General features: G+C 41.4%; 1 protein-coding gene across 1 annotated transcript in view; it reads left to right on the top strand.

Annotated features, from left to right (window-relative positions):
* kiaa0930 overlaps nucleotides 1–13,902 on the top strand; it is a 31,858-nt gene extending 17,956 nt beyond the window's left edge. Inside the window, exons 3-10 of the mRNA XM_062443490.1 lie at nucleotides 1,215–1,319; nucleotides 2,810–2,887; nucleotides 2,970–3,071; nucleotides 5,230–5,370; nucleotides 6,257–6,442; nucleotides 9,057–9,216; nucleotides 9,979–10,134; nucleotides 11,336–13,902. Of these exons, the coding sequence (XP_062299474.1) occupies nucleotides 1,215–1,319; nucleotides 2,810–2,887; nucleotides 2,970–3,071; nucleotides 5,230–5,370; nucleotides 6,257–6,442; nucleotides 9,057–9,216; nucleotides 9,979–10,134; nucleotides 11,336–11,376 (969 nt within the window). The 3' untranslated portion in view covers nucleotides 11,377–13,902. The remainder of the gene's footprint in view (nucleotides 1–1,214; nucleotides 1,320–2,809; nucleotides 2,888–2,969; nucleotides 3,072–5,229; nucleotides 5,371–6,256; nucleotides 6,443–9,056; nucleotides 9,217–9,978; nucleotides 10,135–11,335) is intronic.
* Nucleotides 13,903–14,233: the final 331 nt, after the last annotated feature.

Raw genomic sequence — 14,233 nt, 5'->3', positions numbered from 1 at the left:
TCCTTCGCTCTCCTTCTCCCTCTCTCCCTCTCCCTCTCTCTCTGTCTATCTCTCTCTCTCTCTGTCTATCTCTCTCTCCCTCTCTCTCTCTCTCTGTCTCCCTCGCTCTCTCTCTCTGTCTCTCTCTCTCTCCCTCTCTCTCTCCGTCTCTCTCTCTCTCTCTCTCTCTCTCTGTCTCTCTCTCTCGTGTGCAGCTTTTACCGTAAAGTTTCTGACTGACTGAAAAGTGAGTTTAATTAGAGTGACTTCTTGTTTTATTCAGTTTTCATGTTTTTTGTTGAAGTGTTTGCAGGTAAAAAAAAAAAAAATAGAGAACGATGTCTCTTCTTTCTCTTCACTTCCTCTTCTCTGTGTTGCTGCTGTTATTACGTACGCGTCACTTTCTGCAGAGTCAGCAGCTTTTTCTCTCCACAGCTGCAGAAACACACGTAAAAAAAACCCAAAAACCCCAAAAAACACGCCAAATATACGAGATCATGAAATCAGTAACCACGGCAACCGTTCCCTGTGCTCTTAAATGTGCTGTGAGTGATATGAAGGCAGGCATGTGGAGACCTCGTTCCTCCCTGTTACACCGACTGACACGAACACGAAGAGGAAGAACAGCTGATTGTTTCTTACGAGCAGAAATAAAGACGAACACTGACTGAAGGGATCATGAAGCTTTAAGGAGAATAAAAGGATTTGTCTCTCCTGGATTTTTATTGTGGTTACACCGTTTGACATTTTCAGGAGCATTCAGTCTTACTTTTGGTAAAAAATGGTGCAATGTCATTTCAAATGATATAAAACCAACAAAAATACTAAATGTACATTTTAACAAACCTGATGCTGCTTTTAAATCTAGTTTAACTGATTTATGAATTCATAATCTTACCAACACTTAAAAAAACACCTGAACTCACCTGTGTGTGTGTGTGTGTGTGTGTGTGTGTGTGTGTGTGTGTGTGTGTGTGTGTGTGTGTGTGTGTGTGTGTGTGTGTGTGTGTCTCTCTGTCTGTGTGTGTGTCTCTGTGTGTGTGTCTCTCTGTCTGTGTGTGTGTCTGTGTGTGTGTGTGTGTGTCTCTCTGTCTGTGTGTGTGTCTCTGTGTGTGTGTCTCTGTGTCTCTGTGTGTGTGTGTCTCTCTGTGTGTGTCTCTGTGTGTGTGTCTCTGTGTGTGTGTGTGTGTGTGTGTGTCTCTGTGTGTGTGTGTGTATGTGTGTGTGTGTTGCAGGTGGAGGTGGAGGTGTACAGGAAGGACTCTAAGAAGCTTCCGGGCCTCGGTGACCCCGACATCGACTGGGAGGAGAGTGTTTACCTGAACCTGATCCTGCAGAAGGTGATCAGCTGATCAGCTGAGTTATTACAGTGATGTCACTTCATACTGAAATACTTCATTTAATTTATTATCCAGCTGAACATAATAAACAGGCCACTGAGTGTATGTATGTATAATTAAATCCATTTAAAATTAAATCAAAGTGAAGGAGAGATGGAAGTAAAGAAACAACAACAACAAGGAAACAAGAAAGGAAGGAAAGAAAGACAAATGAAGGAGGACAAGAAATAAATAAATCATTAAAAAAGAGAAGGAAGGAGAAAGAAAAGAAATAAGGAAAGGAAGATGGATGGAAAGAAGGAAACAATAACCGAGGGGGGAAGAGTAAACGAAGGGAAAACATTGAAAGAAGAAAAAAGAAAGGAAGGAAAGAAAGACAAGTAAAAGGAGGAAGGAAAGAAAGAAGGAAGGAAGGAAGGAAGGAAGGAAGGAAAGAAAGACAAGTAAAAGGAGGAAGGAAGGAAGGAAAGAAGGAAGGAAGGAAGGAAAGAAAGAAAGAAAAGAAGGAAGGAAGGAAAGAAAGACAAGTAAAAAAAGGAAGGAAAGAAGGAAGGAAGGAACGAAAGAAGGAAGGAAAGAAGGAAGGAAAGAAAGACAAGTAAAAGGAGGAAGGAAGGAAGGAAGGAAAGAAGGAAGGAAAGAAGGAAGGAAGGAAAGAAAGAAAGAAGACTGAAAACTCTTCCTTTACATTGGTGAATTTTTTAAGCGTGTTTTCTTTCAGTTTTTGAGCAGATTGATCCACACTGTGTTCATAATGAAGCATCTGTAATAGGTTTCATCTCAGATGTTTAATATTGTGATATGAGAGAAGTGTCTTTTCCTGCTTTTAAAGCTGCATTAGATAGATAGATCCTTTAGGAAAGAAGGAAGGGAGGAGGAAGGAAGGAAAGAAGGAAGGAGGGAGGGAGGGGGAAGGAAAAGAGGTAGGGAGGAAGGAAAGAAGGACGGAGGAAAGAAGGGGAGGGAGGAAGGAAGGAAGGAAGGAGGAAAGAAGGAAAGAAGGAAGGGAGGAGGAAGGAGGAAAGAAGGAAGGAGGGAGGGAGAAAGAAAAAGAGGTAGGGAGGAAAGAAGGGAGGGAGGAAGGAAGGAGGAAAGAAGGGAGGTAAGAAGGAAGGGAGGAGGAAGGAAGAAAAGGAGGGAAGGAAGGAAAGAAGGACAGAGGAAGGGAGGAAGGAAGGTAGGACGGAGGAGGAAAAAAGGAATAGATAGATCCTTTATTGTATTCTATCTATCTATTACAGTAAAAATGAGTTTAACAGACTGTTATATATTATCTGCATTTATCCGCTTTAGTCATTATATCCTGATTACTGATGATTATTGATCATGAATCTCATTGTGCAATATTGTCAAAATATCGAGGTATTTGGTGACAAATATGGTGATATTTGACTTTTGACCGTATTCGACACATTAATCGATAATGAAAATAATCTGTTATTTTTGGCTCTAACGTCTAAAATAACCTGAAACCTCTGGTCTTCCTTCAGTTGGACTATGTGGTGACGTGTGCCGTCTGCACGCGCTCAGACGCAGGAGACATCCACATCCACAAGAAGAAGTGTCAGGTAGGAAGCAGCAGCAGCAGCTCTGCAATCAGCTGGTGTCACAGCGGCGGTTAACGAAGACGTCTCTCTTCTTCTCTCTCAGGAAGTGTTTGCGTCTCCCAGCAAACACGCCATGGACAGTAAAGGAGAAGAGTCCAAGATGAGCTACCCGAACATCTTCTTCATGATCGACAACTTCGAAGAGGTAAAGGACGTTAAAATGAAGATGAATATTTTTAGCTTAAATTCAGGTGTTCCCCCCACAGCTGACTCACTGACTCTATGGTGATATTACAGCTCTGTATTAATCCTGCAAAGCATGATGGGAAATGTAGTGACAAAAGTTATAATGCAGACGTAGACCTGTCATGAGAACTACTGTTGGACGATATGAAGACAAAAATACTGCAAAGAAAGACAAAAATACTGCAAGGAAAGATAAAAATACTGCAAAGAAACAAAAATACTGCAAAGAAACAAAAATACTGCAAAGAAAGACAAAAATACTGCAAAGAAAGACAAAAATACTGCAAGGAAAGATAAAAATACTGCAAGGAAAGAATAAAAATACTGCAAAGAAAACAAAAATACTGCAAAGAAAGACAAAAATACTGCAAGGAAAGATAAAAATACTGCAAGGAAAGATAAAAATACTGCAAAGAAAGACAAAAATACTGCAAAGAAACACAAAAATACTGCAAGGAAAGACAAAAATACTGCAAAGAAACACAAAAATACTGCAAGGAAAGACAAAAATACTGCAAAGAAAGATAAAAATACTGCAAAGAAACACAAAAATACTGCAAAGAAACACAAAAATACTGCAAAGAAAGATTAAAAAATAATGCAAAGAAACAAAAATACTGCAAAGAAAGACAAAAATACTGCAAAGAAACAAAAATACTGCAAAGAAAGACAAAAATACTGCAAAGAAAGACAAAAATACCTCAAAAAGGACAAAAAATGCAAAGAAAGATTAAAAAATAATGCAAAGAAAGACCTAAATACTCGTTGAAATGAAAAGCCCCCTGGTGGTTTATCTGTGTACTACATGTATCTGTTGGTGTAAACCAGGTTTTTATACGGATGATGTCGAGCTCTCTAAAACTCATCATGGATCATATATGATTCACTCACAGCGTTAATGATTATTCTAATAAGTAATAATAATGTATGTTGTTAAATGCCTTTAAATAAACGGCAGACAGCAGGTGATAGATATGAGATAAACCTGAGGTAAAATGTTTAAGTGTCTCTCTGTGCAGAAGCTCGGCCTTCGGGTCGCCGTGGCGATGGAGTTGATGCTGCTGGTTTAATGAAGCGTGACTCGATGCTTTTTCACTCCATTTAAACACAAACTCCTCGTTTTCTAGCTGCAGGGAGAAACAGCCGGTCACAGATTTAACTCATGTGGAGCAAATCAATGTTTGTTTGTTTGTTGTTTTTGGTGAAAAGAGGCAAAAAAAAACCCGTCTGACTGTGAGCTCAGTTACAACAGCTCTGTGTTGTTATAGCAACATGGGGATTTAATGTCAGGGTAAAGTTGTGTTTATGGGTCAGAGATTAATAAGTGTTGGTAAGATGATGAATTAATAAATCAGTTAAACTAGATTTAAAAGCAACATCAGGTTTGTTAAAATGTACATTTAGTATTTTTGTTGGTTTTATATCATTTGAAATGATATTTGCACCATTTTTTACCAAAAGTAAGACTGAATGCTCCTGAAAATGTCAAATGGTGTAACCACAAAAGAATGATAAATATTACATATTTTATCCTCCTAGAAGGAAGGAAGGAAGATAGAAAGATAAAGGGAGGAAGAAGAGAAAGAACAAGAAGTAGGAGGATAAAGAAAGAAAGAAAGAAAGGAGGAAGAGGAGAGGAGAAAGAAAGAGGATGAAGAGGAGAAAGAGAGAGGAGGAAGAGGATAAAGAAAGAGGAGGAAGAGGAGAAAGAAAGAGAGGAGGAAGAGGAGAAAGAGAGGCGGAAGAGGAGAAAGAAAGAGAGGAGGAAGAGGAGAAAGAAAGAAAGGAGGAAGAGGAGAAAGAAAGGAGGAAGAGGAGAAAGAAAGAGAGGAGGAAGAGAAAAAAGAAAGAGGAGAAAGAAAGAAAGGAGGAAGAGGAGAAAGAAAGGGGGAAGAGGAGAAAGAAAGAGAGGAGGAAGAGGAGAAAGAAAGAAAGGAGGAAGAGGAGAAAGAAAGGAGGAAGAGGAGAAAGAAAGAGAGGAGGAAGAGGAGAAAGAAAGAAAGGAGGAAGAGGAGAAAGAAAGGAGGAAGAGGAGAAAGAAAGAGAGGAGACGTTTATTTTCACATGTTAACCCTTTATATTTAAACTAAACCTCATGGACCGTTGCATGTCTGCAGGTGTTCAGCGATATGACGGTTGGCGAGGGCGAGATGGTTTGTGTGGAGCTGGTAGCGAGCGATAAGAGCAACACGTTCCAGGGCGTTATCTTCCAGGGCTCGATCCGCTACGAGGCGCTGAAGAAAGTCTACGACAACCGGGTGAGAAATTAAAAATGTCTAAAAGGAAGGAAAGGAGGGGGAGGAAGAAGGAGGGAGGGATGAAGGGAGGATGGAAGAAAAGGAGGGAAAGAACGAAGGTAGGACGGAGGGAGGGAGGAAAAAAGGAGGCAAGGAAGGAAAGAAGGAAGGAGGGGGGGGGAGGAAGGAAGGAAGGAAAGGAGGGAGGAAAGAAGGAAGGTAGGAGAAAGGAGGGAAGGAAGGAAAGAAGGAAGGAGGGAAGGAGGGAGGGATGGAGAAAGGTAAAGAGGTAGGAAGGAAAGAAATACAGAGAAAAGAAGGGAGGAAGGGAGAGAGGAAGGAAGGAAGGAAGGTAGGAAAAAAGGAAAGAGGGAGGGAGAAAGGAAGAGAGGAAGGAAGGAAAGAAGGACAGAGGAAAGAAGGAAGGAAGGAAGGAGGGAAGGAAAGAAGGAGGGAGGGAGGAAGGACAGAAGCAAGGAAGAAAGGGGGATGGAGGGAAAGAAGGAAGGGAGGAAAGAGAGAAGGAGGGAGGAAGGAAGGACAGAAGGAAGGAAGGACAGACGGAAGGAAGGAAGGGGGATAGAGGGAAAGAAGGGAGGAAGGAAGGAAGGAAGGAAAGAGAGAAGGAAGGAAGGAGGGAGGAAGGAAGGAAGGAAAGAGAGAAGGAAGGAAGGAGGGAGGAAGGACAGACGGAAGGAAGGAAGTGAGGAAAGAAGGAACAGTCAAAACAGACGGGGTTAATTTGACCCGGGAGGAGACAGGAAGGATAAAGGAGGGAGGGAGGAGACTCGAGGGATAAAGGAGGGAGGGAGGATGGGAGGAAGGATAAAGGAGGGAGGGAGGATGGGAGGAAGGATGAAGGAGGGAGGATGAAGGAAGTATCAGCTGACCCTCTTGCTGCCTCCAGGTGAGCGTCGCTGCTAAAATGGCTCAGCGGATGTCGTTCGGCTTCTATAAATACAACAACATGGAGTTCGTGAGGATGAAAGGTCCGCAGGGCAAAGGTCACGCTGAGATGGCCGTCAGCAGGGTGCCAACGGGAGACACGTCGCCCTGCGGCACCGAGGAGGAGGTGTCACCCATGCACGAGAGGGTGAGGACAGCACACACACACAGACACATACACACAGAGACACACACACACACAGACAGACACACAGGAAGGAAAGGAAGGAAAGGGAAGGAAGGAGGGAAGGAAGGAAAGAAGGACAGAGGAAAGAAGGAAGGGAGGGAGGGAAGGAAGCAAGGAAGGAAGGAGGGAAGGAAAGAAGGACAGAGGAAAGAAGGAAGAGAGGAAGGTAGGGGGGAGGAAAGAAAGAGAGAAGGAAGGAGGGAAGGAAAGAAGGAAGGGAGGACAGAGGAAGGGAGGAAGGTAGGGGGGAGGAAAGAAAGAGAGAAGGAAGGAAGGAGGGAAGGAAAGAAGGAGGGAGGAAGGAAAGGAAGGAGGGAAGGAGGGAAAGAAAGACAGGAAGGGAGGAAGGTAGGGGGGAGGAAAGAAGGGAGGGAAGGAAGGAAGAAAGGGAAAGACAGAGGAAAGAAGGAAGGGGGGAGGGTGGAGGGAAGGAAAGAAAGAGGAAAGAAGGAACAGTCGGGGGTCAGTTTGACGAAAACCTGATTGTTCTTTTCTTATTCATCGTTAGTTTTAAATCAAACCTCGTCTGTTATTCTTTAGTCTTCACTTCTCCTGAACTCACCCAACAGGAAGTCCTCACTTCCTCATTCTTCTTTTATTTTTCCATTAGTGTTTTTTTAAAGCAGGAAGTGAAGATGTGTAGGAGTTTAGTTTCACTTCCTGCTGCATGAAACCAGGTCAGCATCAATAATACATGCGACTGGACGTGAATCATGTTTTATTTAATAGTCTGTCGTCCACATGTGTCTCCAGATGTGTGACTGACTCTCTGAGCTCAGGAGGAAGTCTGAAGCTAAAAGCTCCAAAACAAACCGGAGTCTGTTTTTATTTAAACATTTTGGGGAAAAACTCAAAGACTGAAAATATAAACACGATGTTACAGTTTCACTAAATCTCTTCTAGTTTAAACTTTGTGTACATGTTTCATTATTTTAACCCTCCTGTTGTCCTCGAGTTAAGGGAGGAAGGGAGGAAAGGAAGGAGGAAGGAATGATGGAAGGGAGGAAGAAGGAAGGAAGGGAGGGAGGAAGGAAGGGTGGAAGGAAGGGAGGAAGAAGGAAAGAAGGGGGAAGGAAAGGAGGGAGGGAGGAAGGAAGACAGAAGGAAAGGAGGGAGAAGGAAGGAAGGGAAGAAAAGCTGGGAGGAATGGAGGAAAGAAAGGAGGAAGAAGGAAGGAAAGGAGGGAGTGATGAAGGAAGACGGAAGGAAAGGAGGAAGGGAGAGAGGAAGAAGGAAAGAAAGGAGGAAGGGAGGAAGGACAGACGGAAGGAAAGGAGGGAGGAAGGAAGATGGAAGGGAGGAAGAAGGAAAGAAAGGAGGAAGGACAGATGGAAGGAAGGGAGGAAGGAAGGGAGGAAAGGAAGGTAGGGGAGGGAGGAAAGAAGGAAGGAGGGAGGAAGGATGGAAGAAAGGTATGAAGGATGGAGAAAGGACAAGAGGAAGAGGGGAAGGAAGGAAAGAAGGACAGAGGAAAGAAAGAGAAGGAGGGAGGAAAGAAGGAAGGGAGGAAGAAGGAAAGAAGGGGGAAGGAAAGGAGGGAGGGAGGAAGGAAGACAGAAGGAAAGGAGGGAGAAGGAAGGAAGGGAAGAAAAGCTGGGAGGAATGGAGGAAAGAAAGGAGGAAGAAGGAAGGAAAGGAGGGAGTGATGAAGGAAGACGGAAGGAAAGGAGGAAGGGAGAGAGGAAGAAGGAAAGAAAGGAGGAAGGGAGGAAGGACAGACGGAAGGAAAGGAGGGAGGAAGGAAGATGGAAGGGAGGAAGAAGGAAAGAAAGGAGGAAGGACAGATGGAAGGAAGGGAGGAAGGAAGGGAGGAAAGGAAGGTAGGGGAGGGAGGAAAGAAGGAAGGAGGGAGGAAGGATGGAAGAAAGGTATGAAGGATGGAGAAAGGACAAGAGGAAGAGGGGAAGGAAGGAAAGAAGGACAGAGGAAAGAAAGAGAAGGAGGGAGGAAAGAAGGAAGGGAGGAAGGAAAGAAAGGAGGGAGGGAGGAAGGAAGGAAGGGAGGAAGGAAGGAGGGGAAGGAAAGAAGGAAGGAGGGAAGGAAAGAAGGAGGGAGGGAGGAAGGAAGGGAGGGCAGAAGAAAGGAAAGGAGGGAGGGAGGAAGGAAGGGAGGAAGGAAGGAGGGGAAGGAAAGAAGGAAGGAGGGAAGGAAAGGAGGAGGAAGGAAGGGAGGGCAGAAGAAAGGAAAGGAGGGAGGAAAGGAAAGAAGGGAGGGTGGGAGGGAGAATGGAAAAGAGGAAGTAAGGAAAGAAGGACAGGGGAAGGAAGGAAGGAAGGAAAAGTCAAAACAGACGGGGTCAGTTTGACCCGGGAGGAGACAGGAAGGATTAAAAAGTAGAATCTAAAGCAAAAATAAACGGACAGAAACGTAATTAAAGGACATTTTGAATCACTTTTTAACAAATGTTTGATTTCAGATAGTTAATAAAGTTAATTTATTCTCACTGTTAATAATTTACACACAATTTTTACTTTTAAAATAGTTAAAAACCTCTTAGATGAACTCTAAAAATGATCACAAAGAGCAACAAACCTCAGACCAGTCATTGTTTATTTTATGTAAACGATGCGTTCAGGTGACGTCGTTCAGCACGCCGCCGACCCCCGAGAGGAACCGGCCGTCCTTCTTCTCGCCGTCGCTGAGGCGTAAAATGCCCCGAAACAGAAACGCCGAGATGAAGAAGTCTCACTCTGCCAACGACAGCGAGGAATTCTTCAGGGAGGAAGAAGACGAAGGTAAAAGCTCAAACTGGTCAGACTGGTTTCACTGGTCTCGCTGCAAGTTTGTCTATTTTTAGCTCTATAACATCTGATCACTGCCAAATCTCTTCTTCATGAACATTATTAGTCTTCCTCATAGACTGTATATAAGAAATGGACGTAACATCGGTGACGTCACCCATTGGTTTGTGGACTGCTGCTCGGAGGCCAATAGTATCGGATCTGAGCAGCGCCATCTTGAAAATTTCAGGTGCATGCTGGGAAAAATAAAAACATGGATTCTACTTATATGGGCATCAGGAGGAGCATGAGGCGCCCTCCTGAACCTGTGAACCAATCAACCTGTCAATCACCACGTAGCCACGCCCTAATGCATACCCTGCTTTATCGTCACATATAAAATCAGGGAGGCCAAAATGTCCCAAATGAACATCATACTGCATTGAAGAAGGCTTTAAACTAGCGATTGAGACCATAAACACATTTTGAAAACGTTTACTGAGGTTAGAAATCAAGTGAGAAGTTGGTGAATTCTCCATTGACTTGTATAGAGACGGAAGTCCTTTTGACACCAAAACGGTCGCCCCCTGGTGGCCTTTTGATAGAATGCAGTTTTAAGTTACTTCCTGGTTGGCCTCATTTCAGAGGACCAGAACTCCCTGCCTGATCTTTCTCAAACACATTCTCCAATTTACATTTTTCATCTCGCACATTTTGGACTTTTTCTTTAAATATTATGACTTTAATTTTCCCCATGTTTGTTTTTCTGTGCGTCAGATCTTCACACAGCCACCAACCTGCGCTCTCGCTCTCTGTCGGGAACGGGTCGCTCTCTGGTCGGATCGTGGCTCAAACTGAACCGAACCGAAGATTTCTTCCTGCTGTACTCTCACCTGACCTACGTCACGCTGCCGCTGCACCGCATCACTGCAGGTATCAGGGCTCAGAGTTACACTAATAACTGTAATCACTGCTAAACTTTATCCTGAAGCCGTCGTTTATTAAGATGTTAATGAGTATAAATATATAAATATGAGTTTGTTCGTCATTATTGTGTCTAAATAATCTCATAACAGACGAATCGTAAATGAGATGATTTCACAGGTGGAACAGTGGACGATAAATAAATTCAAACTAAAACTAGGTTAAAAACATCTTTTCTGAAACATCTGAACTCGTTCATTAAGATGTTAATGTGTGTAAAGAACAGACCAACTCTGAGTGAGTTGTACAGCAGATGAGTCGACACTGGATTTACCGTATACACTGGTGTATAAGTCTCTTTTAGGGAGTGTCATGCTGGGAAGTTTATATGAATGCACCAGTAGTTATTCTTTTATAAACACATATGTTTATACTCCAAAACATTTTAAAGTTTACTTTTGGGTTAATAATCCAGTAATGATTTAACTGAACTGGACCGATATAATAACTCTGACCGGTTTCAATTAAACCTTTTAAAAGAACACAGTAACTTTACATATTTAATAAAGAGTGTAGCTGTGTGCTCACTGAGTCCCAAACACTGTGTAAATATACTGCACCTGCATCTGTAAACACTGAAACATCACAGCAACTAGTGTCTGAAATACTTCTGATCAACAAACAATCACTATTCTGTACAACATATAAAGACCCGAAACACCCGATGATATCAGGAACATCACTGAGGAGGAGTACATAACAACACATAACATAACAAAGACTGTTTTAAATCAGGGGTGTCAAACATAAGGCTTGTGGACCAGAACGTGGCCCGCTGGATAACTTTGCAAAGTATGAAAATTACAGAAAAATAATTCAAATTTTCTGAAATTTGACGACGTGTCCTAAAGTCCGAAATGCACAAAAATGAAAATATTACATTATATTATATTATACTTTTGTATAAGTGCTAAAAATGTTTAGCTTTCTGTTAAATTGAGTTTTAATAAGATTGTTATAAATAGTTTTATAAGTAGTTTTGAGGAGACAGTTTAATGTCACTGTTTGAACATTTAGAGTTTTATGATGTTAAATTTTCCTGTGTGTGTGTGTGTGTGTGTGTGTGTGTGTGTGTGTGTGTGTGTGTGTGTGTGTGTGTGTGTGTGTGTGTGTGTGTGTGTGTGTGTGTGTGTGTGTGTGTGTGTGTCAGACATCCTGGAGGTGAGGCAGAAGCCCATCCTGATGACATAGCAGAGCTCGTATCTGTCCTCATCGATACCAAGTGCCTCCTGCATCAGGCCACTGAGACGCCGGCGCCCCCTGCTGTCCAGCCCGAGAACAACAACAACAACAACAACAACAACCAAAACATCTGCTTCACCTGGAGGGACGACACACAAACCAGCCATCCGAGAAGTGCCTCTTCTTCTTCTTCTTCTTCTTCTTCTTCTTTTTAAAGTGTCCCTGCTGGCGTTACCGGGGGCGAGGGAGGGAGGGGAGGAGGTCGTCTCCATGGAAACGGGCCCCCCCCTCAGTGTCACATGACCTCAGCGTGGAGAGGCGGTTGGCTGAACTCTGATCAGGAAGGATGTGAAGAATGTGTTTCGTCTTTTTTCTTCTTCTACTTGTAAATATCCTGCTGCTTTACTCACTGAGACGCCTTCAGAAAAAAACACAAAGTTTCTGCTTTTAAACGACGACGACGACGGGAGGCGACAGGAAGTCTGCGTCCGAACAGGAAGTCTGCGTCCGAACAGGAAGTCTGCGTCCGACTTCTTTCAAAGTGTGAAAAATAAAACGTTAGACTGCTTTTATTCTGACGGGGTCAAATCCATCCATTCATATTCATGAGATCAATTAAGTTGTTTTCATTGATTCACATAAATAAATAATCTTTATTAACAGGTTCGCTTCAGATGGTAAAATGTTGCTTTTTGTGTCAAAAAACACCTAAAAAAATACACATTTGAGATCCTGTAAACATCAAATTAACATTTTTACTCAATTAAATGATTTATTTATTATTTAAATCATATTTTTCTGTCACTCAGCTGATTGAATCAACAAATCTTATTAAAATAAGAGTAAAAAACCGAAAGTTCAGCTCAAATGTGATGATTTAAAGTCATAAGTGACAGTAAAAGTTAATATTTGGAGTTTTTTTGACATTTAAAGACACAAACTTTGACTCTGGAGGCTTTAATTAGCTAATTGACAGTTTAACCCTTTACATACTGTTCATATTCTGTTTAATAATTAGTCTCTGCACCAATTCACATCCATAAACTCCCATTTATACGTGTTTAATTAACCCTTAAAGAAGCTGTCAGAGTGTAAACTATTTATTTATGGGGAGAAAAAGACTTTCAGCATCACTATTTTATAGAATATGAAGAAAATAACACAATCTAATGGTGATTTTATAGGATTATAACACATTTAGTAACGTTTTAGACATTTTGAGGGTGAAATAAGAACATTTCTTATTAAAATAGAGTAAAAAAAAAACAAGTTCAGCTGCTCAAATGTGATGATTTAATTCTTTTTTCTGTCTTAAGTGACAGTAAAGTTCATATTTGGGGTAAAATAAGACATTTAAAGACACAACCTTTGACTCTGGAGGATTATAACAGGTGTTTATTAGTGATTTAGACATTAATTAATTGGTTAATTGACAGATGAACTGTAGTAGAAGCTCATTAATTAGTGAGACCATGTGAAGGTTTTTATTTATTATCCTACAGAAGATAAAACTAAGTATTTTCTGCAGTTTTTAGGAGAATTAATGAGCCAAACGAACTCATAATATAATAATAAAATCACCTTTACTCTTCTTTGCTCTTCTCTTGTATTACAGCTTTTTATCCTTTACAATTAAAACTATTTCCACTGTTTTAATCTTTAATATTTTCTCACATTATTTGAGGACATGTTGAATATCAGCACTTACTGTAATTTCTATTAAACGTTTATCTGACGTCTCGTTCGACAAAAAGAAAAACAAAACAATCGTTTTTAAAGTAAAAAAAAAAAATTTGATTGTGTTTTTCATTGTTTTACAATTTTTGATACTAAAAAAAAACTTACTAGAAAAAGTCAGAAAGTCGGTTTAAAAAAACAAAAAGCTTCACGAAATCTGTAACATAAAATATGAGAAATAACTAATTCAACATTTTCTCTCGTTATTATTTTTGTCTTTTTTTTTGCTGATTTAAAGCCAAATATCAACGTCAGCTTTTTACGAGTTTGATGCTTTAAAGTCCGTGTAAATTAAAAATAAATATGTGTTCTGAGTTTGACATACCACAGAAAAGTGTGTTGTTAACCACCCTGCCAAATTTGAATGATTAAAAAAATCGCCAAATATATGAAATTAGGCTTCAAAGTTGTGTAAAAGTCTGCCTATTTCTCTGCTCCCAAACGCTGAAGCCCCGCCCCCTACCAAGTGTCACCTGTCAATCAAAGTCACCACCTCTACCAGAAACATGGACGCTAGGTCTGAGAGCTTTCTGCTGCTAACTCAGCGGCTAGCTCGGCGGCTAGCTCGGTGGCTAACTCAGCTGCTAGCTCGGCGGCTAACTCGGCGGTTAGCTCGGTGGCTAACTCAGCTGCTAGCTCGGCGGCTAGCTCGGCAGCTTACTCAGCTGCTAGCTCGGTGGCTAACTCAGCTAACTGGCTACCTGTAGACTGTAGTAGTAGTTGTGTGCGCTGAATGTATTTATACCTCTTCAGCAGCAGGGCGGGTTTATGCTAGCCTAGCTCCACAATTCAAATCTAAATGGTTGAAATGCTTTTTACACCTTTTTTAGAAATACATTTATGACCTATTTAATGTGTTTAGAAGAAAATGTCTGAATTCACTTTACACTGTCATGAAATTTCTCTCGATGTTTAAATGTGAATTTTTTTTTTTTTTTACTCTTAAAAACTTGATGGATTTGACCCCAAATACTACAAATACTACAAATAATACGATCCAATGATATGATTAATGAGCTGAGCTGTAGTCTTGTTTTCTTTTTGTGGCTTTTTAACCACTGATTTAAAAAAAAAAAAAAGGACAAAAAAAAAAAGAAACGACTAAACTCAACTTGGACTTTTTTCACTG

The sequence above is a fragment of the Scomber scombrus genome, chromosome 22 (assembly GCF_963691925.1).
Source record: "Scomber scombrus chromosome 22, fScoSco1.1, whole genome shotgun sequence".
Classification (NCBI taxonomy): domain Eukaryota; kingdom Metazoa; phylum Chordata; class Actinopteri; order Scombriformes; family Scombridae; genus Scomber; species Scomber scombrus.
Note: the sequence above shows the minus strand (reverse complement) of the source record. Positions and strands in the feature narration are given on the sequence as shown.